The sequence below is a fragment of the Strix uralensis genome, chromosome 17 (assembly GCF_047716275.1).
Source record: "Strix uralensis isolate ZFMK-TIS-50842 chromosome 17, bStrUra1, whole genome shotgun sequence".
Taxonomy (NCBI): domain Eukaryota; kingdom Metazoa; phylum Chordata; class Aves; order Strigiformes; family Strigidae; genus Strix; species Strix uralensis.
In genome coordinates this window covers 5,274,727-5,298,609 of record NC_133988.1, presented here as the reverse complement: position 1 = coordinate 5,298,609, position 23,883 = coordinate 5,274,727, and the positions used below count along the sequence as shown (strand labels likewise).

The following is a 23,883-nucleotide window of genomic DNA, read 5'->3' as shown; positions in this document are numbered from 1 at the left end:
GTCTAGCCAGTCCTACGGGCAGCTCTTATGGCTGCTATACAAACATAAAGTACAGCTCCCCTAACTGCAGCCTGCGCTGTGCACAGTTCTTGCTTGAGGGGCAGGACCATTTCACCTGGCTTCTTGTAGGTGCCCAGTCACTGCTACTCCCTTTTCTGACAAGGCCACAGGACAGTTACCAGCAAACTGTGTGCAGGGACGCAGGTTCAGTGCCCGGCTGCTCTTCCCTTTGCTCCATTCAGGCTGTTACTGATGGGTTACCTGGCCCTATTACTGAAGGGCTGTTGTTGTCCACTCCAACAGCTGAAGTCCTGCATGCAGAGAGCAGGGTGATGTGGGTGGCAGGCTGCCTGTCACCTGTGCCCATTCCCTCTCATCATTGCCCTCCACCGCAGTTATTTTAGATCTGGTAGCATAACCATCTGCTCAGGCTGGCATCGCTGTGCCAGCAGGCAAAGCTAATGATGGGGACAGTCTGGTTTCATGGCCACACTATACCAGTCACTGACAGCACTAATACGACCTGCTTGGACACCATTTAGCACTTTGCCACTATAAAAATTCAGCAAATCAATTGCTTGAGAACAGCATCTCCTTTAAGACCTCCAGGGTAATTGCTTGAACTCCGCCTGGCCGTTTTCTCTGCTGCTTTTCACACCCTATGATTATATTTTTAAAAACTTCACATTTTGGGATCCTCCTTATTTCCATACAGCTGAAATCAGCAACACTGAACATCTCTTCCTCACATGGTGGATTTGTGTGAAAATCCCCATGTTTGCTCTTCACTTTCTGCATCAGTCCCTCCAGTTTAAGAGTTTTCCCTTTCTGCAAGAGGAAAAACTGGTCCTGTGTGATTTAGATAACCAGTTGCTCAACACAAAGATAAGCCAAAGCCACGTGATTATACAAAAATCCTGATCCCAGATGGCTTAAGGGATCTATCTGATCCACGCCCCGGAGCAATAAGAAGGTTTGCAGAAACCGGGAGTGGCTCAGCTCTGATTTGTGAGCTGAAAGATGAGGGTTAAAACGCCTTGGCTGGTTTATCCCTAAAGAGCAATTCTAGCAGCTCTCGTTCCCCTAGGTCAGTGCATACAGGCGGGGCACCTCATCTTTGTTTTAATCACACTGTTCAGCTACTGCATACTGGCCAGTGCTGCTTTGGGTTGGGGAGATGCCTGCTTTCATTGATTATTGAGGAAGCAGAGATTTCTAGGTGCATAGAAGCCCAGTTTGAGGAAAAAAAAGTGGCTGTGCTGCTGAACATGCAGAAATAACAGAGAAAAGGAGATGGGCTTTCTGCATGCAAGAGATGTCCTGTGCAGGCAGCACAATGCCCTGCAGCTTGTGGATTCCCAATCTCTTCAGTCCCAGTGCGTACTGGGGTGACCTGGCAGTGTCAGGGGCTACTGTCCCTCTGTCTCCTTTCTGTCCAACAGCTAAAGGTTGTGTTGGGAAGAATTAACGGGTGAGTCCTACTAATACCAAACAAACCAGCAGATTTCCATCTGCTAGCCTAGTTTCTATCTCTAGAAGGGTATTCAAGTCCCAGCAAGGCTAACCAGAGGTTTGGTGCCCAGGGTTCAGCCCCAGAACTGTTTCCTTGCTCTGAAAGCAGGCGAGAAGCCGCAAGTTGCAATTCCCAGGAGAAGACAGAGAAGGAAGGGAAAAGCAGAGAAGACTTACAGGCCTTCCTTCCAGCCCTGAGCAACCACATTTTATACCACACCCCTTCACTGTGTCTGTACCATAGGACAAAGACTGTGCTCTGCTAACACTCCAGGGCAGATGGGAACCTCAATCCCAGATTTTTACAACCTCCATCACCTCCAAACAATCCCTTCTCTTCTCTAGTCCCCATTGCCTTCTGGTCCCATTCGGCTGTGCTGTATATCGTGAGTAGCCCCTACTGTAACCTCGGAGAGCAGCAAGCAAGGAGGAGCTAAGGCCCTTCTCATTAAGTGTGCCAGCCAGCCCTTTGGGCACTGCGCTCTGCAGATCCGAGTTCATCCTCTCATGCTGCCCTCATCAGAAAAACTGGAGTCTCTGCTCAGGACTGGATGAACAAGACTCTGTACATCCTTGTGAGATACAAAGAAAGTACTGAATAAGGTGGCACAAAAGAGAGAGAGGAAAGATCTCCAGCCTCTACAAACCTTTTTCTATTCCGGCAAAACCAGAATTGCTGGTTTTAGCTGTGAAATATTCCTGAGAATTGCTTAGGGCTGTGCAGCCGGTGTTAGCTCCAGGGGACCCACCACATCAAGCACTTCCTAGCACCACAGCTCTGCGCAGGCAGGGCAGGGAACTCCATGAATTGCTACTTACTGTTTTTTGTGTTTTCTTTCTTCCTTTCTCTTACTTTTGGGGCTTGAAGAACTAAATAAGAAATGGCTAATTAATTCGGAGATTTCTGTTCTGATAAAAAGCTGCACAATCACACGTCAATGTTACAGCTAGATTGCCCAAGAGCGTGCAATAAAAATGACAGGGATTAATGATTCTGCCACAGCACAGGGGGTCTGAGTGCCTGCTGACAAGTCTAGCTCGTGGGCTTGGCCAAAAAGGATTCTCAAAGGGATCAGCCATCCTGGTGGCTTTGTGTTCTCCCATAGAGAAGATGAATACTTCTTGATACTGTACACACACGTACTAGAATCAGGAGAGTTCTTCCAGTACACACCTGGAAAGCCACTGACTCTGTTTCAAAGATGGGCACTGCTGGGGGATGTCATACTGTTTGCAAATAAAACCATAAGAGAAATGAAGTCTCAAGATGCAGGATGGAAGCAACATGGATAAGGTCGCCAGGGGCTAGGCTATAGCAAGAGGCCTTTCCCAGTTATGTGCTTGATTGCACAGTTGGGCTGGAGACCTGATTCCCATGGGGTCTGAGGAATGCATAAGGCTGAATAGGGAGAGGGTAGCCCCCGACCCACAGGGAATGGAGGGACCCAGGGGGATTCCACAAGGAGACACAGAAGAAAAGTGCCTTCTGCCCCCACCCAGTGAACATCAACCTTGTGACATCTTGAAGAGACCATTAAACTCGTATTTCTAAGGGACCACCCACACTTTCTCAACTCTTACCTGTGTCTTCTCTTCTTTGAAGATAACCTGCAAGACACAAATAGGGACACTGAACACAGGGTCTCACAAAACTGGAAATTTGAATCAGAGACAATGTGTTTAGGCCCAGCATTAGACTGAGCACTGTGAGAAGGTCTCATGTACCAGTTGGGAAGAAGGGCCCTGGCTCTCCTTTAGCCAGCTGGCAAGGGAGTAGCTGGGAAGTGCTGGCTAGCACACTCTATGAGTAATTGAGAATATGATCCTCACGATAATAAGTCTATAGAGATCAGACACATCCCCTGTCCCTGGTGAGTCCTTTTTCTATGCTACTGCCTCCACAGTCCTGCACTGCACTTAGTTTGAGGATGCACAGATGAACCATTCCATGGTTTTCTGTATGAAGGACCAAGTAGCAGTCAAAAGAAAAACCCTTTCTATATAACTCCAGAGCAGCCTCACAGCCAAATTAGTGTCACGCCTCTGCCTTGCCTCCTGGAGCATCGCAGGGATGACACAGGAGCCACTGTGCTGGTGGTCCTCATAGAAGACCCTGGGGCATGGAGGACACTCTGCCTTGCAGCGAGGCCTGGCCGCGGTGCACTGCCCAGCCCGCTGTGTCCCACCTCAGCTTGGAGCACAACATCCTGCAGAAGACATGGCCTGAAGTCCTGCCTAGAGGGGCCGTGAGACTGCCTGTGGCCAGGTCAATTGGGATCTGTTAAGAATCCCTCCCTGGGAAGGAAGTATTTTAAAAGAGTTTCTGTATCCTTGTCTCTCCTCCTCCCTCCTTTTTTCTTCAAGATTCAAGCTCAACTTTTCACCCTGTTATCTATTTTTGGTAGCTTCTCTCTTTGGTTCAATATATTATAAATACATGAATTTTCCAAGGGAGATGGCATTCACTGTTCTCTTCAAATATTGATTTAACGGTTGAGAGAAAACAGTGAAATATTTGCAATTTTAAAATTTAATTGTGCTCTTTAAATTAAAATGGGCTTCAGAAGGGGAATGCGGAGGCAGTCACCTGGGGCTGGGAGGGAAGTCTGAGATGTAGATGTGGGGAGCTGGTCTGAGCCTTTTCCTGGTCCAAACGCTGACACTTTCTGCAGGCTGGGGGAGAAGGGAAAGGGACTGGTACAAGCCCCGAGTGCTGATCCCATTGGCATCCCAGAGGGTGGGAACCATGTGAAACAGGACAGCAAGAACAGCAGGCAGAGGCTCTGCAAACCTTGCACTGATTTGGATCATGTCTCTTCCCCAACACGCTGACAGCTCATATTTATCTGTTTGCACTGGGTGTGCACCCCATTTCGTGCCCTCCTTGCCCAGAGGGGTGCCGGCTCTGCCTGTCCTTGGCTGTCTGGCTTTCACCTCTCAGCAGGGCCCTGTCCTCTGGGCGGCCATTTGAGGGTTTGATGTCTCTCTCTGCCTCCTGACACTGGGCTCAACCAGCTGCCGGCTGGCAGTAATGTCTTCCACCCCTTGTCAACCCCCCCCCCCCCAACAACCTCTGCCAGCAGGAAATTACATTTTCAAGGGAAAAATACCTGTTTCTTTTTCGCTTCTTGGAGCTTTTCTTCTTCTTCTTCTTCACAGGCGAGGGGCTGTAGGAGGGAGACCTGAGGAGGCAGAGGAGCTTTAGAGACCACAGGGCTCCCCGCAGCCCTCCCCAGCCACACCAACCCTTACCCCGCCACCAGCAGCACCCCCCCGGGGCGGAGAGGGGCCGGGGGCCCCCAGGATGGGCTGCGGGGTGAGTCCCAGCCCGGCCTCTACTGCCCTGATGGGAGGGAGAGAAAATGGCGGCACCTTTCCGGGCCTGTGGAAACCCTCAGCCCCTCGCACCTCGCTGTAGAGTATCCAGCCTCCATTTTACACTGACTTTCTTCCTCACACACAGCTGAGGGCGGCCTGGCCCCCCCTGCCCCACACACCTCCACGGCCACCCTTACCTCCTTCGCTTCTTGCGGCCGGATTTCTTCTTCTTCTTTTTTCCCCGGGCGGGTGGTAGTGCACGCTCCCCATCACACGAGGGGCTGAAGAGTGGGGAAAAACAAATAAAAGTTAAAAATAATGAAAATAAAAATAAAACCTGAATGAGCTCACATGGGACTGCGCTCTCCCATCACCACCTCAGGGACATCTGGGGCAGAGAGATCAGTTTTCACAGTGGACCTGGGGCGTGGGCAACTGCTTAATTACCCTCTAACGAATAATTTGGTCACAGTTTAAATGAAGTGTCTCCTCTGCGGGTCTAATGGAGATATAATGAGACAGCTACTGTACGCCACGGCAATGCCGGCTGATTATTTAAAATGTGTTTGCTGAGGTTAACAACTCCGTAACAGATTTATAGGTTTTGTTGCTCTTTGTAAATATGCTTTAAATAATTAATTGACATTTAATTTGCATACAATAATTATTGCAACCAGATGCATCTAACTATAATAAAAGACTTGACATATGTTAAATAGCAATTGATTAGAAATATATATATTTATTGAGATGCTATGGTAATTTAATGAGATATGCATCTTTTACACAGTTGTTAAACCTTGAAAAAAAAAATCTCCTGTAAATTAATTTCTTTTTTAAACTTACAATACCGAATTGCATTCTGTTTCAATGAAAAGCAAATACGACAGTTAAATTAATTCAGAGCACTGGGCTGAAAATGACAGATACTCTGTGGCTACTCGTTAACCAAAGCAAATGCTTGTAAAGTCGGGGGCAGCTGGCAGTGGCCTGTAGATCCCCAAATTGGCCTGAACATCCTCAAACTGACTTCCAGATCTGTCTGTGGATCCCCAAATGGATCCAGGGGTGAGGTTTGCAGGGAGCACAGCCAGCTCCCCAGGGCCTCTGCAAAACTGTGGACTGGCAACCCTAAGGAAAGGGCAGACACTGTTGGAAATGAAGGTGCTGGGTTTGTGCCTCAGTTTCCCCACTTCTCTCCCCACAAGCAGGACTTGCCGCTAGTGGAGAACGTGTGAAAGAGGCCCCACGTTTGAAAAACACTGTGGGATCTTCGCTATAGAAACAAGCCAAAAAACTGAGAAGTTTCTGCAGAAAGAATAAACATTATGTTTAATAATAGTCCTAGTGCAGAGCAAATGTCACAGCACATTGACCTGTCAGTGGCAGGGAGGACTCAGGCTCCAGACACTTGCTCACCCAGGGCTTGAATTACTACCAAAATCACACTGCCTTAGAAAGCCAATTGCTTAGTGCTTTTAATACACTCTTTTTTTCCTTCCTCTCCAAATTGCTCTGCAAAATGAAACTCTATGCTAATGCTTCAGTTGTGAACTGTGAATAACTGTGCTAAGTGTTTCTGGTGCAGTAAATCCGAGGTGCAACAACACCATGGCTCCAAGGAGCACCCAGATACTCCTTCCTACTCTTTCTCCTCCCAAGGATTTCATGAACCAGCAGAAGTGCTGCTGAGATATGTGGTACACTTTGGGCTTGGTGAGGATTTTTTCCTACATTAAGGTAAAAAAAAAAAGTGTTTTCCAAGTCCGCTCATTGTTGCTAAGCTCAGACATATCCCCAAAGCCACCCTAAGGGTCTGTCCGAGACCAGGGACCCATCTCAGCCCCTCAGTTATGAGGATGCTCAAACCCAGCTACCATGTGCTTTTCCCTAGCACAGATTTGGGCTCCCAGCAAACAGGTCTGGGGGTGTCTCAGCACCCCCTTGCCCAGGGCCATGGCCAGGCACTGCCACAGCCCAGGGAGAAACCTCTGACTGTGCCATGTGGCTGCAGGCAGTTTCTGTGGAGCCCTTCACCCTCTCGCCTTTTGCCTTTGATGTGGAAGCTTTCTCCCTGCACTGATCTGATTTTAATTGTTTCTCTACGATTGTAATCAAAGTCTAATTAAAAATACGCTTTAGATGATTGTTCCAGTTAGCCTGAAACCTGAAGATATGAAATGTGCTTTCTTGCTCTTTCTTTTCAGCATCTTTAACCAAGTGGAGAGGCTTTAATCCCAGAGACAGTTTAGCAGGCAGGGCTCAGAGACCCTAGCTGCTTCATTTACAATGTTCAATTCATTTTTCCCCTCTCAAGTTGTCAGGGGCTAATAACAAACTGGTAACGAAGCCGTGTCCTGTTGAAGCCAATGCTGCTGGTCTGATCCAGGCATGGGGAGAGGAGAATTTCTGAGGGTGATGCCCAGCCAGGCGTAGCCTGTGGTCCTGGTAGCACACAGGGATGCTGGCAGGTTGCCTGTCTTCCAGCCAGGACTACTTACAAGGGGGCTGGTAAGAGCAAGACGTGGAGTGGAAGTGAACTGCAGGTTTGCAGGTTTCTCCCTGCAAACACACACAGGAGTTTCATACAATTGCATACACTTGCTGTACACTAACACAGTGATTTAAGCCACCCCCAGCTCTCACAGACCCCCAGCGGGGCTGGGTAAACAGTAACAGACACCTCCTCTGCCATTCCCCTGCTTCGGGGTGACCCTGCTCACAGCCCTGGCTCCTACCTACGTGACCTGCGGTGAGCATGGTCTCTTCTCTCCTTCCCTTTCACACAGCCGTTGGTGGTGGAGGCCTCCTTGACTGCACGGCCGCTCAGCTTTTCGGGACGTCTGTCCTCCACGGGGTACGGCAGGCAGCTGAGCGTCCCACTGCAGGAGCAAGAGGAGAGAAAGAGCAATAAAGAACTGTCTAGCTGGGCTCCTTGGCTGAAGGTTTCCCATGTACTGGGGAACCCCCTTTCCTTTCCGCAGGCAGGACCTGTGCTGCTGTGAAGGAAAGCTGCAGGCTGCTCTCATGCCTCCTGAGCCTGCGGTGCTCAGCTCTGCAGTGGGAAATGCTCCAGAAAGCCCCATTTCTAAGCCAAGCCAAGCCCCAGCATAGGGCGTGTGGTGCTCAGGTTTCAGGCAGAGATGCCACAAACATTGCGCAGCCAAGAAGCAGCTGGAGAGCCCCATACTGTGGGAACAGCACAGGGTTCGGGTCCAATACAACATCAACTAATCAGATCAGCACCTCTGATCATCTTCCTCTGCGTTGGGCGCTTTAGCTCACCAGCTCTACAGAGACAGCACTAGTCTTGCACTCCAGTAGAAAAAAAGCTTTTGCATTTTAAATACCACTCTCCAAACCTGCTATTGCATTTCTAATACCTTGTCAGCACTCAGAAGCACTCCTCCCTGCTCCTACAAATAGGGTGGTGGGCCACTAAACACACCTGGTCCTGCTGAAAGCTCAAACTGGAGAACTTAGGACAGCCCAGAAGAGCTTAGGGGAATCACCTGGACCAGGCAGGTGCCTGCAAGAGCTCTGGCGAGACCATGAGACTTAGCAAGGAGCAGAGCCAGGGCAGGGAAAGCCTGGAGTGAGAGGTCTCCAAGAAACACTGGGGCTTGGGCAGGGCAAGCTGAAATGGAGAAGAGAAGCCAAATGGAGAAAATAAACCCAAATGAGCCTGAGCTCAGACACTTGAGAGGAAAGTAAATAAGTTTCCAGGCCCTGCAGCTGTTTATTTCAAAGAACAGAAAGATTAATTGAAAGCCATAAACCATGCTTGGCAGGGGTGCTGAGAACACTATGGTGTTGGTGTCATCCAGAGTATGATGCGAATAAACAAAGCAAGCATTAGCATGTCCAAGTCCAACCTGATGGTGGGTTGGGCTCAGTTGGCAGTGAAAGTGTCCCCATTTCTTCCATTATCATTTTGAAGGCAATCTCAGGAACGGGCTGTGGGTGCTGCTTTGGGGTTTAGCCATCCCCAGGTCAGCTCTGCAAGGTCCCACTGCTGTGTCTGCCACCTGGCCTACCTTCTCCCTTCAGAAAGCAGCACGCTGAAGCCCCCAGGCCATGTGGACCCCACAGGAGCAGGGGAAGGCTGGGATGTCACCCTGCCAGCTCCGCAGCCACAGTGGCTCAGGGATGCTGGGAGGGTGCTTTGACTGCAGAGACCGTCACAGACATCACATATGGGCTGTGGGGATAGGAACAAGGGGCCGGGGCCAGGTGCATGCTGCACACCTCATTGATTAAATGGGGCTAAGAGGGTGGTTAAAGAGCAATGTGATGCTAAAATGGTACATTAGCCCTGGTTAGGCATGGTCAGAGGTTTGCATGCCCCAGGGAACATCCTGCTGCCTGCCCCAGCCATAAGCAATACTTTTCAGGGCTGGAGTTAGCACAGGAGCACCTGCAGAAGAAGGGTCACCCCCCTCTTTCCACCTGTGTTTTCTCTCATAGCTGACTCCTTGGAGCCCAGCTCGTAATGCCAGAACATTTAAGGATGTACATCAGCCAAAGCGACAGGGGTCAGTGGAGAGAAGCTGGGTGAAATATTTCTGGCCCAGGACATACAGGATGTGATGGTCCCTCTGGCTTTAAAAATCTATTACTCTGCTTGTAATAAATCCCCCAGTCACTTCCCAACATCTATGTTATTTTTAACCATCCGGGAAGCTACATGGTTAATTGCTTTCTTTGTGCAAGCTAATTAGCTTGTGGCCTTTCCCGAACCCCTTTTAAGAACAGTCTTCTGAGGCTCAATCATTAGGATCCATTAAAAATGTCCCCAAATTAATGACCTGTGCAAAGTCTGGGCTGGATTAGCTCCAGCAGCGGAGGCAGGAGGGTTCCTCCCCAGGCTGGTGGCACGCTGGGGTACTGCTGCCTTGCAGGAGGGACCCGGGCACAGAGGGCCATGTCCCTCTCACCCCAGCCCCCGCTCCCACTAATGGGATTTTCAGGTCCTGGTGTTAAAATATATTGGCCTTGAGGCAACCAAGGACTCTTGTCCTGCAACACACTGGGAACCATTTCTTCTGGGCTTGGAAGTAGTTATTGATGGAAATAATTATTCTCCAATTCCATCAAAGGCTGGCTTCAGTTCAACCAAATGGTCTCCTCTGATGAATGCTGAGAGTCACTAACACTCTAAACTGGCTGGTAATCCCCTTGCGTTAAGCACCATAGACATTGATTGAATATATATATAAAAACATACTTATTTTTTTCTGTCTTTCATGACTAATATAAAAGTGCTTGCAGTTTGGTGTGAACAATTATTGTGGCCTCAAAGGAGAGGATTATCACACCTTCCGCTGCCAGTCCCCGCCTGCAGAAGGAAGGAGAAAGCCTCTGTGGGTGCTTTGCTGGAGCCGGCCTGGGAGGGCAGCAAGGGTGCTCAGGGCAATGCAGCTGGAAGCGCGGGGCTCGCTCCGCACAGGGGACGTGCTGCCCACAGAGACTTGTGCTGGAGCAGGCAGGAGGAAGAGGAGGCAGGAAGGACGCCCAGGGTTTGCGCTGCTGGGGGGCAACACTGCTCCACCATCGCAGCCTCTCTGCCTGATGTAGGGGTTGTATGTTTGTCCCTAAGGATGCATACCTGGCCACGGGCAGCCAGGTCAGGACAAGGCAGCTGCCCACCCATCCTGCCTGTCCTCAAGTTTCTCCATTACTGTTAGACAATTCAATTGCTTCCACTCATTTTTCTTTTTTCTTTCTTTCTTTCATGCAGAAATCAAGCCCATACATCAGACCTGTCCAGAAGCAGCATCCCTGCTCCTGACAGGGAGACCCCACGCAGCGGGGCACCCACCGGGCTGCCTGCAGCCAGCTCAGAGCAAAACATGCCCTGTGCAACCTCCTGCCACAGACAGCTCGCCTTGTCCCTTCCCTTCACAGCAGTCTCCAGCCCAGGAGGGGTTTTTTGGGCTCATGGCAGTTTTTGCCAGCTTTTCATTAGCTGGAAGGGAAGCAGCAGGCAGGCAGGGCTCTCGCCTCTCCCGCCAGTCCAAGCCTTTCACCGCTTTTCACAGCCCATCTCTGCATTTTAGTATCAGATTTGGGCTCTCCCGTGTTTTCCTTCCTTAGCAGAGGGAAATGATCTATTGCCACTCTAATAGGAATGATGCAGAAAAGGTCACTGGAGGGAAAGAACCCAAATATTCCTAATTTGAAGGGGGGCAACATCACAGTAAAACACTATGGCCATTTGGAGGGGAACAGGTCAGGTAATGGCACAGAAGGTGGGGGGACCCTGTTAACCAGCTACAAGGTGGGGAGGTCCCTGCTTATTTTTGCAAACTGCCTGAACCACTTCCCACAAACCTTTCCCAAAGGCACATTGTGTTTCTGAATCCCACTGGGCTCCCTGCTGCTGGCAGTGCCTCACAGAGCCTCACCGCCTGATGCCACCCTATCCTGCCTCCCTTCCCCAGGGGGCTGGCATGTCACCCCCAGTTTGTAGTGGCACCATGGAGACCAGTTAACCACGCTGTGGCCCCCACACTCCACAATGACTCCCTTTGGGACTGGATGTCATTGTTTGCTGGGAAGGGTAGAAAGTCACTGACAGGCTCAGCAGGAAGGTTTTACACTGGGTGTCATACCGGAGCCTGAGGTGGCCAGATAAGGCCACTTCTCTGCAGAGGCCAAGGAAAATGCAGGGCAGGGGAGGTCCCACAGGGCATTTGCAAGACCTGGGAGATGTGCTGGGCTCAGCAAAGACCCCTTATGGAAGTTGTTAAAGACATGCTGTGGCCTCCAGAGTGAGTGAGCCCCACGGGTGAGTTCTGGGGGCTTAAACCAGCCCAGACATAGGAAAATATTCCCCCCCCCGTTAGCTCGCACGGGATTGCACTGCCCTTCCTGCCCACGGACAGATCCTGGCACCCTTCACAGAGGATGGGGCAAGGGCACGAGGCATTTGTTGCCTCAGGGAGCAGAGCTAACTCACAAACAATCCCTGTTCCTCCATCCTGGGCCACTGCACTCAGTCCCATGGCCAAGTGCCATCTCATCAGGCCATGAAATGTGGCACTTGGTGACACACGCTTCACTGGGAGCTGAGCCCAGCGACACCCATCCCCTCCAGCCCCGCAGTGACGTGCAGTCAGTGCGGGTTTGGTGTGCACTTGAAGTCCCTGCGTGCTGGCGTCTCAGCGCTGCCGGGGCCAGGCAGCTGCCCGCCCCTGCCTGCAGGCTCCTGCATCCCAGCCAAGCTCCTCTGCCCCAGCCCCACAGCATTCTCCTGCCACAAAGTTTTCATCAATCATTCTTTTCCCCCGCAGTAACTTATCTCAAGAGGAGACAAAAGCCAGAAAATTGCCTTCCTAGTGACCTTCCAGCTGCTGGACCCCGTCACCAGGCCATCTCCCAACCTGCAATGACATCGTCTCTCACCTCCGCAGGACAGGATCCAGAAGTCCCAGCCCTTGGTGGCCTTGCTGCAGCCCCTCTGCCCTTTCCAGCTGCTTTTCAAGCAGCAGTGTAAGCGCACTGGGGCTGGATCATGCTAACCAAGTCTTTTTTTTTTTTTTTATCATTTAGTTTACTTTGCACATGCGACTGGGTTGGGTGCAGGATGCACCCAGCCCCATACAGAAGCAGTTTGGAGGCCCAGAGCACTGGCTGCACTTAGCAGACCTGCACTGACAGCATTTCCAAGCTCAGGACAGAGTATTTGGGAAAGTCAATATGGAAACTTTACTGCCTTGCCCTTTCAGCCCTGGCTGGCTCCATGTTCCCATCATCCCTACAGCCCCTGGTGAAAAGGTAGGAGCAGCTGCAGCCAACTGGAGCTCCGAAAATGAAAAAGGTTAAAGCATCTCTGATGAGCCTATTAGTTGTGAATGTTTCACCAATGATGGATGCCTAGCCTGGGGACTGGGAACACCAGCGCGTGAAAGGACACAGGCGTCGGGGGCAGACGCACTGCTCTGAGGGGAAGCGGGAGAAACTCCTGCGCCTGCAGCTGCTCTCCTGAGTAATGTGCAAAAAGTGCATGGGCACATGATTGAATAGCTCAGCTTTCCTTTCCTCACCTGGAGGTTTTGGCTGTGCAGGACAGGGCAGGCAGCGGGTTGGAGTCCTCGCTCTCCCACATCCCTGTGACTCTCTGCTGTGGCCTCGTCCAATGCGCTTCTGCCCTGGGCTCTTGGCCCCAGTGAGGGTGGGCTGAGCTGCTCGCAGCGTTTCTAAAATCCACCACTTTGGGCTGAGAAGCCTTGGCACTGGCAAAATGACCCTTTTATTTTCCCTCTTGCTCTCTGGCTTTGCTCATCTGATTGAAAAAGAAAATGGTTGAACCGTTCCTTTGTCCCAGGAGAGGGAGGGGACAGAAAAGAAGGTTGTAAAGACATTTCCAAGCAAAAACTCTAGCAGATGTGTTCACGTAAAGCTCTTTGAAATATGCACTAAAAATACCTCTTCAAAATTAAGAGATGGGGGAAATTGTAAGTGCTTCCCAGAAACACACACACACACACAAACACCCCATGGCAAGTTCTTTCCCCACCTCATTCAAACTGTTATTATTAGTGCGGCAGGAGCCCTGCAGTTTGTTATTGAAAATTATAATAGCAAATCACCGAGATATTTTCCCTGATTACACAGACTCCAAGCCAGTTCAATTTTAATCTTCTCCCCGCTATTTTTGCCGTGCATCAGCAGAGGCACCAGCTGCAGAAAAGCTCGTGGTTTTCTTGAGGCAGTTTAAACACAGAAGAGAAATACAATTCTGTAATATACATTTTTCATCCAATTTTTGCCAGCCGTGACTCGCCTCCCTGTCCTGCTCCCGGGAACCCTGCGTACTGCTGCAAGCCCATATACAGCAGCGGCTCCTTTTGCTTCTTGGACTCCAGAAAGGTTTAACGATCGCTCTTATCACATCCTGGGCCAAAAAAGCAGCTTGGCTCTTTATTTTCCAGCAGTTGATTTGCTATGCATGGTTGAATCAGAACAGAGGAGCTTCCCTGCTGGAAGAGGCCCCGGTAGCGGTGCAGGGTCAGTGCCAGATGCTTCGGGGGATGCTGTGCGGTCGCAGCCCACGGGGACGGCTCTGTCCCGGGCACCAGCTGGCGGCGGTGGGGCTCCCGCTGCGCAACACTGGATGGATGGCTCTGGTGGAGCGTAAAGCTCCACGGAGGAAGGTGATGCTCTCGTGGACCATCTTTCTTAGGCAGGGTCAGGCACGAGGGTGAGCACAGCCTCTCTCTGCTCCCCACGGCTGGGTCTCCTCCTCCCCAGGGGCACCAGAACCCCTATCCCCCTTCCTTCCCGAGCACCCGGCTGCCTTGCAGGGCTCGGCGTCATCTTCCCTTGCTGCCAGCAACCCAGGATGGCTCTGCCGACCGCCTGCCAGTGACAGCAGAGATAAACCCGAGGAATATGGCATGTGGTCGTATCGTTTCTAAAGAAAACCTGGACTGTTGCCCCATCTCAAGCGGTTTCTACGGCATCTTGTGCCTCCCACGCTGCCGGCTCAGAGGTCCCTGTGGTGCTTCATGCCTGTCAGCACCTGCAAGCTGCCAGGCCAGGCTTGCTCTCAGGGGGACAATCCTGTGCCTTTCTATCCTCAAATCCTCCTCCTTAGACAAATACCCTCCAGGTTCCCATGCCTGTAAAGAAGCCAGTTTTCTCCTCAACCAGGGAGTAGGAAAGGAGGAGCCTTGACTGTCTCCAGTGCCCACAAATGCAGCCGAAAGCGCCAGTGTTGCCATGCTGCACCATAGCACAGCAATCCTGCACATCCCCTATGCACGTTTTGGGGGACTCCAGGCTCCTGAGTGACCCTGGTGGCACAGGGACTGGTCTGAGGAGGGATTGGGGCTGAGAGCTTATGCTACACCCTGCCATAGCTCCATGGCCACTCTCCTCCCAGCCAGCCACAAACTGCACTCCCAGACCCCATCCCTGCCATTAATCCCCAGGCAGTCCGGAGCAGCCATGGGGGCAACTGCTGGGGGCAGAGCTGATGGCCAGGCATGGGGCAACCCTAGCAGCCCTCGTAGAGCTTGTGATTAGGAAAAACCTGGATCTGAGCTCAAATTTCTCATTAGTTGCTTCCCCACAAGCAGTGCAGGGCAAATCCAAGCTGGGTGAAGGTCAGGTCCATGGGATGGGAGGAAGCCCAGTGGCTGTAGTTGGGCTCTTCCCAACACAACACTGGGAGCTAGAAGTTGAGGAGCATCAGCAGATGACACTTAGCATTTTGGGAGGGTCTTAACAAAAAAACAAACTAAAGGATGTCCCAGGAAAGAAGCGCTTTGCCACTCTCTGTAGTGTGGTCAGGTTGGAGAGCACCTTCACCCCCAAGACGCTGCACGGTGCCAACCCCCCTGCCCCAGCGAGCATCCCCTGTGCCAGCGCAGCACCTCGAGTTCCAGCCAAGCCCCCACAAGCGCCTTGCTTCCGTGCTGGCTGCCATGGATGAGGCTGTGTTTACACACAAGATTCCAGACCTTGCACAGGTTAATCTGGGATCTTTGGAGATCACTATCCTCCTGGCAGGCTTGGGCTCGCTCTTTAATAAGGAAACCACCCTGTGTGCTGCCAAGTGATGGCGGGGCCAGGCCTCAGGAAGCCACATCCGTGGTGCTCAGTCATTATGGGTGCTCTCTGTGATGCACCAATTCCCTCCTTTGTCCAAAAATCCACGCCATTTGGCATGGCGAACGGCAGTGAAACAGTGTATTTACCAATAACATAGCTCGTTAAATTTTAATCAAATAGGGATTGTAAGCACACAGTTACCAGGAGCTCCTGGGAATGCTGGAAGATCACTTTAAAAATGAATTAGTAATAAGGCACGTTGGAGGCAGTAAGGAGAAGACGGCTGGAGAAGGTCCATTTGGAGCAGCAATGCTCCCTTTGCTGCTCACATAAGGCTTTTCCTTCGTCTCCCTTAATTTGCTTTTTCTGAACTGCCACTGGAAGAAGAGGGGAAAACACACTGGAGATCCCAACACTCAGAAAACGCCAAAAACCCAACCTGTTCACACAGCTGCTGCCTGCCTGTGGAGCTGCCCTGGGAACGACTCTGGTTGATGGGGAGAGCATGGAGAAGACGGCTGGGGACAGGGACACTCAGGTCACCGCACTCCATTAATAAACCACCCCCCGAGCCTCCCCTCATGCCAGGACACAGGCATGCATGCCGGCCTGCAGCTGGTGAACAGCAATACTGAAGGCTCAGCTTGAAACGACTCTGACATTAAAAAATGCTCAAACCCTCCAAGGACAGATCTGTGGGTGCATCCGAATGGGCGTCCCCAAAGCAGGTGTCCAGGGGCATCACCTGCACAGGGCAGCGCCGGTCCCGCTCTGCCCTGTGGGGCTGCCAGACTTAAAGCAGTCGAGGATAACTTTTTCTGCCAATCCTGCCATACACCCATGAACGGCTCCTGAGGGTCTCATGAGACGGGGGTCCCTGGTCCCGTTTAGGACTTGTATCCTGAACATCCATCCCACCACAATGCCCAGGGCTGCACTGTCAGGGCCACGTGGGGCTGGGAGGGCTCAGTGATGCCACAGGGAGCAGATGTCCCAGCACGGAGACGTGTGGGCAGCAATTAGCTCCCACAGAAAGGAGTTAAGCAACAGATTTTTCCTGCCGGAAACACGAGCCTACAACGTTCCCAGCCCAGGAAGGGAGGTGGCAAGAGGGCTTTAAACCCCCTGCTACATGCTGCCGGGGGCTTTTAATGGCCAGAAGGGCCCTTTGCCTCCCTGTATCACATCTCCTATGTCAGTTGAACTGGGAAATTCCTGAATTGCGGGTTCATGGGTGGAAGGGTTTGTTTTGACTCCAATATTCCTTCTCTGTAACAACCCCTGGTCCCGAGGGAAAAACCTTGGTGGTCTTGCCAGCTGCCCAGGAAGGACTGGTGAGGGGACTTTAAGTTAAGGAGAGTTTCTGGGAGGGAAGACAGGGCCTTCTCTCCTCATGCTGTGCTCCAGGGAGGGAGGTGTTGATATGGCCATGCCATCCCTGCCATACAGTGGGCACCGGGGAACCCAGTGCTGCAGCATCCAAGGCTGTCTGGGGGTCAGAGCCAGAAAGAGATCTCCCTCTCTGCTCCTAGGCCTTGTCCCCAACCATCCACATCACCCTGCAACTCTGAACATTGTTTTAAATCATCCCAAAAAAGAAAGGGGAGGATATTTATTGGCTTGCTGGTCCCTAGGGGGAAGGTTTGGAGGAGACAGGTGGGTCCCTGGGCTCCTCAGCCTCATGGTAGACTCTGCCAGGAGGGGCTGGAGAGAATCATTTCACTTTTTGGCACATCCATCTTTAATTGGGTGTAGCAATAATTTTATTGCTTGCTGGGATTTGTGAGGCTGAACTAATATTTGTAAAATGCTTTGCTATCCTCAGCTGAAAGGCAATCTAGAATGGCAAAGCCCCGGTGTTATTCACATTTGGATAATCCAGAATTATTCATAAACAAAATCAAGATTATGCAAATATATTCATTAGTTCTCAGAATACCTCCAGGAAAATAGAGGAATTAGTCTTGTTAACAATTATATATTATGTAAGTGTGTGTCTAAGCACGCACAGACCCACACAATATCAGTGCTGGGACACATTCGCTTGGGACTCATCTCAGGATCTCAGAGCGCTGGAGAACTTTTGCAAAGCGGCCACCTCAATTTTGGGGTATCCTGATGCCCCACAGCAAGCGACAGCACCCGGTGCAGACCCCTGCACCTCTCCATGGGGTCCCACGGGCTGCTCTTCAGACAAAACAGCAGAGACCGCCCCAACACCCATCATGGGCAACCCACACATGAAAACCATCACCTTATTCTAGCCCAAACAGCCTTTGCTACCCAAATGAGGATTTTTATGGTACATGCAGGGCCAGGAGGCTGCGGAGGTAGGATTTGTATGCAGCCCCCTCACTCAGGACCTGCCCTTTTCACACTGCACGAGCCCTCACCCCAATGCGAGCCTGTGCCCAGCTTGGCTTTCTGCAGTGCAACACCACTGTTTATTCGGGGTGTGCTGAGAAAGAGGAGATAAAGGTGCGTTGAAAATACCACATGGTTTAATTAATGCCACATGCCTTTCACTCTATAGGTTGTGTGGATTGTTAATTATTTTTATAAAGAAAATAATTAGTCCCAATCAAGGCAGAAGCTCTCCAGAATTACAGCTCATTAACTGCTCTCACATTTTTCTGTTCTATAAAAAGTCATGTGGTGCTGATGAAAATTATAGACCCTTGGAATCAGCATTAAATACAAATTCAGACAGTGTTACCATCCTATTACCATCAACCGCATCGACTTGGCTTCGGTAATTGCAGCTGGAGATGAAGTGCAGGGATTTCTGCTCTATACAATCTCTGAAAACAAGCACTCTGCCCATTAGTTTGCCGGAAACAATGTGACACCAAGCCCCGACTCTGCTAAGTATGTCCCCAAGGAGATGACAGCCACCAAGGAGAAAGGGGAAAGCAAGGCAGCTTTGCTGGGGATGGGAAGATGAGGGCTGCTCAGGTTCGGTTCAGCTCTGGTTAGCAGCAGGGCTGATCCTGCACAGAGCAGAGGGAACCATGCATGTCTGGTGCTTGTCTAAATTAGGAAGGTGAACCAGCTAACGATGCGGCAAATCTGTCCTATGGGCTGTGGTAGCAAAGCCACCAGTCCAAGGGATGGAAAGAGCTAGGAAATGCAGAGGGGACAAGGAGCAACCTTTAAGCAGTGGGATTATCCTCATGGGACATGGAGAAAATAAGACACGGAGCATCCCCAAGCGTCTCTCTCTGGACCATCCTGGTCCAAGCACTGTGCTGGGGCCAGCTCTATCGAACGCCGCAGAGGCCTCGCTCAAAGCCTAATTGAAAGAAATCACAGCACGTTAAAGGGAGTTCAGGTCAAATCAATACCGACGCAGTGGGGAGGGCGAGCGGGGGGAGCGAGGCGGTGGCCGTCTCCCAGCACCAGCTTTGCAGGCAGGGCACAGGCTGTGGCTGTGGGATTTGCTGCCTGCTTTTCTGCTGCGGAAGGGGAAGGTGAGACCTACTGTCCTCTGCTCCATGCAGGACAAACCCGTCCGCAGCACAGGGTGACGATTGGCAGCGGCAGCCTGTGGCGGGGAGGGGGCAGGGGAGCCATGGGTCCTCGGGATCCTGCTTTTCAGTTTCCATTAATCAGGGATGAACATGCCTTTGGTGGCTTTCGCAGCCTGGCAGAGCCAGCAGCCAGCTCTTTGGCCCACAAGCCTCCACTGCAAAATTAACCCACCTGCCCCCACAGTGGCAGGTCCCATGCTGACTGCCTACCCTTGAACATCCAAGCCTGCTCAGAGGGATAAGGACAGGGAAATTGGGCTGTGGGTGGAAAAAACACTTCTGGGGGGCCCCCAAGGGCAAGGGGGTAGTAACTATTGCCATGAGGCAGCACACAGTGCGAGCCAAACCTGCCACTGGCACGTGCTGCTGGTGTTGTGCCTTTAGATCTGTCTCTGCAGGTGCTGAGATGCTCCATGGTCACGGCGAGGGCAGGGACGGGGGCACAGCCACGCAGCCTCAGCACACCCAAGGGCAGGAACATGCCTGGAGCATGAAACAGCTGCGTCTGCCAGCCTGAACTCTCCAAAACAACCAAAAACCCTGCACTGGCTCCTGAACCACACATGGGAATTCCAAAACTATGCCAACAACTTCTCCAGCCATCGGACAGAATGGGCAACTGAGTCCCTTCGTCCAGGGATACCCTGGGATCCTGGGGGAGATGCAGCCAATGTGTGCCATGTCCTGCAGAGCACAGCCCCGCACAGGCACCCTCCCGGGGCAGCCAGGGTCTGGGGACACAGGGCCAGAGGAGGTCACCAGGAGATCGTGTCCATCCTCAATTAGGAGGCACGATGCACACCGGGCTGACAGCCCGTGTGCTCCAATGCTCCCCGGCGGGTCAGGCTGCAAAACACCCCCATCTCGGTGATTAACCAGCAGCTCCCTTTGTTCCTTCTCTGCTGGCTGTGCCCACCCAGACCCCACTGCACCTCCCTCCCCCTGGCACGTGTTTTCTGCCTGCCTCTCCGCTCTGGTGGCCCTGCACCAGCGTCCTTCATTAACTCGGCCAACGCGTGGCTGATGGGCAGACAAAGGCAGGGCCAGGGTGGGCGGCTGCAGCAGGCAGATAACCACGGAGCCTGTCCCACACAGCAGGGAAGGGCAGGTGAAACATGGGCACTGGGCTCCTTTGTTGCTTTGAGGTTTTTTTTTCCTATATATTCCTGATCTTGGGGTTTTTTGGCAAATAAAAACCCCATCCCTTGGAAGAAGCAGCGCTGAACACACTTGTCTTGCTTCTCCCCATTGTAACAAACCTGGCTGTGCTGGGCTGTGCAGGGGGGATTTGAAGAGGGCAAATGCTTTATAGGCAGTAGGTTCCCAGAGTTAAACCACCATTCTCAGGAGGTCAGCCCAAAGCCCTAACTGCCTCCCGCACTCGGTATGCCACGGCTCTGGCCGTGCCCGCTCCGCCAGAGGAGAGCTGCTCCGCTGGCTGCAGACAGCAGAGCAGTGGAGAATAAGTTATGATATATTTACATGCTATTACACATTGGTGTTATATATGCACGTCTTTGGCGGGCTGTTGGTTAGACGGCAGCTCCAGCTGACCCACAGATTAATTCAGCAGGTGGTCTTTAACTGTGAAATCTCTTAATGCAAAAATATTTCTCTTGCTGGGCAATAGCTAATTCTTCATCCTGACAGTAATGTAGCTAAAATCACAACCTCCTACCCGGCTCTGCTCCAGTCACACCCCAACACACGTGCTCTCAAGCACACCCGGGCACAGAGATAAATTCAATAAAACCAGCCCATTGCCAAAATGCTGTTGGGTTCCACCGGGATGATGTGCTGCTGGAGTTTGCTGTTAGTGGCAGAGAAAACCCATTTTCTCCCCGTGGCCCATGGGTCTCAGAGCATTTTCAGCCACCGCATGTGAGATGGACATCTCAGTCCCAGGATCCAACAGCACAAAGGTCTTTTCAGCCCGTACCAGCACATCACAGCCTCCCTTGCTCCAGGGATGAAGTGGGATGAGAGGATAGAACAGAGCAACCCCGCAGGCAGCAAGACCCTGCCCGCACTACCCCCAACCCCTCTGTCCACCCAGGAGCTGCTCAGGGGCAACTGAGAAGATGCCCTCCCCAGTGCCCCAACTCCCACCTCTGTGCCCTGCAAAGCCTCCAGTCAGGGCTGGGCAGCAGCAGCTGTTTCTCCTTTCATTAATGACGAGACATAAATTAAACATGAAGTGTTAAATGGGTCATTAGTGAAGCAGTTAGCCCCAACCTCACTGCCTCCAGACTGGGGACCCGTCTCAGCTGGCCTGAGACACCAATAGAGTTTTTAATAGAGTTTTCTTCCCCACTTTTTTTTTTAAGCCCTTTCTGCAGTCCTCGCTGCACTGGCAGGGAAAGTGCTCCCGCCGTGTGCGAAAAAACCTGCTATTTTTAAACTCCCAGTGTTTGTCAGCGCTTTCAGCTCGAGTGGCTGATGAAGAAGCCAGTTTTGCAGCACCCGGCGTCCCACAGAGGGTTGCGTGGCCTTCGCCAAGTGATGGCGGCACCAAGACATGGGCACTGTGCCCAGCCACGCTGCCGGAGGTGGTGGTGCAGCCCGCTCATCCCCCCCCGGCATGTGTCAAATCCACATCACACCAAAGCCCTGTTAGGGATGCTGTGCCGTTGGGATCCACCGCTCCTGCCAGATTTCAGACACCACGACCTCTGCGCCTTTGCACGCACCTATAAAATCAGCAAGTGGGGCTGCAAAGGCAAACTGGCTCCTGGGGTTTGGTGTTTCTCCCTGTGCTTTGCTGGGAATGCCAAAGGGCTCCGATCCGGGCATCCAGCCCAGCCCTGTTTTCCAGCTGGTGGCACCGCCAGGGATCAGGCTCTGAGGAGCTGTGTGTGGGTCTCCTGTGGTGCAGCACAGGACTGTGGGTCACAGCAGACCCATGCTCTGCTAACAGCAAAGAGCCCCTGGGGGGCTTGAGCCAGACCAGGGGCTGTGGCAACCACCCACAGCCAAAATGCAGGTGGGATTTGCTGGCCTGGGTCGGGCTTTGCAATGATGAAAAGGTTTCAGTGGCCACAGGGAGAAAAGGAGAAAAAAAAAGAGAAAAGGAAAGGGTGGTCATGCATGAAATGATTTCATTTCAGTGATGTGGGGTTTGCATTTGATAAGTTCATCTTATAGAAACATGTACATATAGAAAGGTCCAGCAACCAGACATGGAGATGTGGGAAGGGGTAGGAATGGGACTGAGCAGAGAAGGGCTCAGCTCCAGCCATGGCCCTCTGGAAGGACAAATCTCCCAAGCCCGGGGACCCCAGAGGAGAGGGGGGACCCCCATGCACAGCAAGAGTAGGGTCTGCAGAGCCCCTTTCTGGGGACAAGCCGCAGTGCAACAGGCTGCCCCGGATAGTAGAGCAGGATGGTGACAGCAAGGAGACAAGAGTTGCCTTAGGACCTGCCGACGGGCAGAAGTTCCTTAGCAATCCCTGACATCAGGATCATTGCTGCTATTTATTATTTAGGGTCTCACAGCCCTAAATATTTCTTAGCTAGACATCGAGGGAGGGATGTGAATGTGTGCACGGGGGTGTGGAGTATAAAAGCCCTGCTCTCCTGGCTCTCCAGGGATGGGAGACAAGCAGGGACGGGGGCTGGCCAGAGACAGTGCTGCTACAGGGGCATCTGCCAGCTCTCCCCGAGCCAGGCAGGGATGGGTCTCAGCCCCACAAGACCCTAAACTGCCACATTTTGCCCTGGCCTTTTGCTCCACCCTTTGGCACCTCTATGAAACAGCCTCATTCAAGTGCTGGGACCATGCTGAGCCCGGCAGGGAGGGGACCCCATGGTCAGCACAGGCCCCCGAAGTGCTGGACCTCACCGGGGCTGCACTCACAAGCCCAGCATCTGGAGGCTGAGCCTCTGCAGCATCTGCAAACACAGGGGCTCCCCAGCAGCTGGGGAAGCATCTGCAGGTGGCTCTATTCAAGGGTAAAATCAAATATTCCTACAAAATGATCCTCTGGCCAGCTAGTGGACATTCCCCGCTTTGCTTCCTTCCACCTGATTTCATTGCTCGTCTGAAGAGGAGGACAAGGAGAGGAGATAAGATACAGTGCAGCGTGGGCTCCCTCTTCCCCAGAGATGGGGGCAGCAGGAAGCCCCAGATTCGGAGAGAGCTGCACCCTGTGTTTCCCCACAAGACGCTTTGGGCCTTTCCTCTGAATGAGGGCCAGGTTGTGCCCATGTTCTTGCTGGCAAGCATGGGAATTGGACCCATGGAGCCAGATCTGGGCCCTGAGCAGAGCACTCAAATAAACTTCTACAGGTCAGAAACTGCCCATCCTCCAAACCACAGTGTTTCCCACCACCCTTCTGATTTCCAGTCCCTGCAGCGTGAGTCTGGGGACAACCCTCAGCCCCACACACACTTTTGGGAGCTTTTAGGTGAGGGTGACAAAACGTCACATGACCGCAGCAGGGGTACAGCGGGGAAAGGTGGTACTTCTGGGGGTACCCAAAGTCTCTAAGATGTCCCCATCCATTAGTCTGGGGCTCATATGGGGGCTTCCAAAGTGCTTTTACACCATCCCATGCTGATGCACAGGTCGCCTGGCTAAGGCACCCATGGGTCCTGAGCCTGGCCGTGCTGCCTGGCGCTCACTACATCCCACCCAGCCTGGTGTGGGTCCATCCCACCAATGTGCCAGCCGGGCCACCTCTCTGGGGACAGAGGTGTCCCCCACCCCACTGGGGAGGCCAGCAGGGACACAGTCCCCAGCACCAGTTCAGATGGATGGGGCCAGAAGGAAGGAGGAGGATGAAGGCTCTGTGAGCAGCAGGGAGGGGGGTCTCACAGGCATCCCTGGCTCTGCCCCTCGCTCTGCGCCCCCCAGCCTCCCAGCAGCTCCTGAGCTGCCTAATTAGCTCTCCCCACTCCCGCCGTCCAGCTGGAGCTGGAGGGCAGGGGCAGACAAAAGCCTCCCTATTGACAGTCCCTCCA

General features: G+C 52.3%; 1 protein-coding gene across 2 annotated transcripts in view; it reads right to left on the bottom strand.

Moving 5' to 3' along the window:
• SRRM4 (serine/arginine repetitive matrix 4) overlaps positions 1-23,883 on the bottom strand; it is a 50,240-nt gene that overhangs the window by 21,276 nt on the left and 5,081 nt on the right. For both annotated transcript variants that reach the window (XR_012631280.1, XM_074887037.1), the window contains exons 2-6: positions 7,569-7,712; positions 5,028-5,111; positions 4,623-4,694; positions 3,094-3,120; positions 2,332-2,382 (exon numbers count right to left, since the gene is read on the bottom strand). Coding sequence is in view for 1 of the 2 variants with exons in the window: in XM_074887037.1 (XP_074743138.1) it covers positions 2,332-2,382; positions 3,094-3,120; positions 4,623-4,694; positions 5,028-5,111; positions 7,569-7,712 (378 nt within the window). In the remaining variant the exon portion in view is untranslated. The remainder of the gene's footprint in view (positions 1-2,331; positions 2,383-3,093; positions 3,121-4,622; positions 4,695-5,027; positions 5,112-7,568; positions 7,713-23,883) is intronic.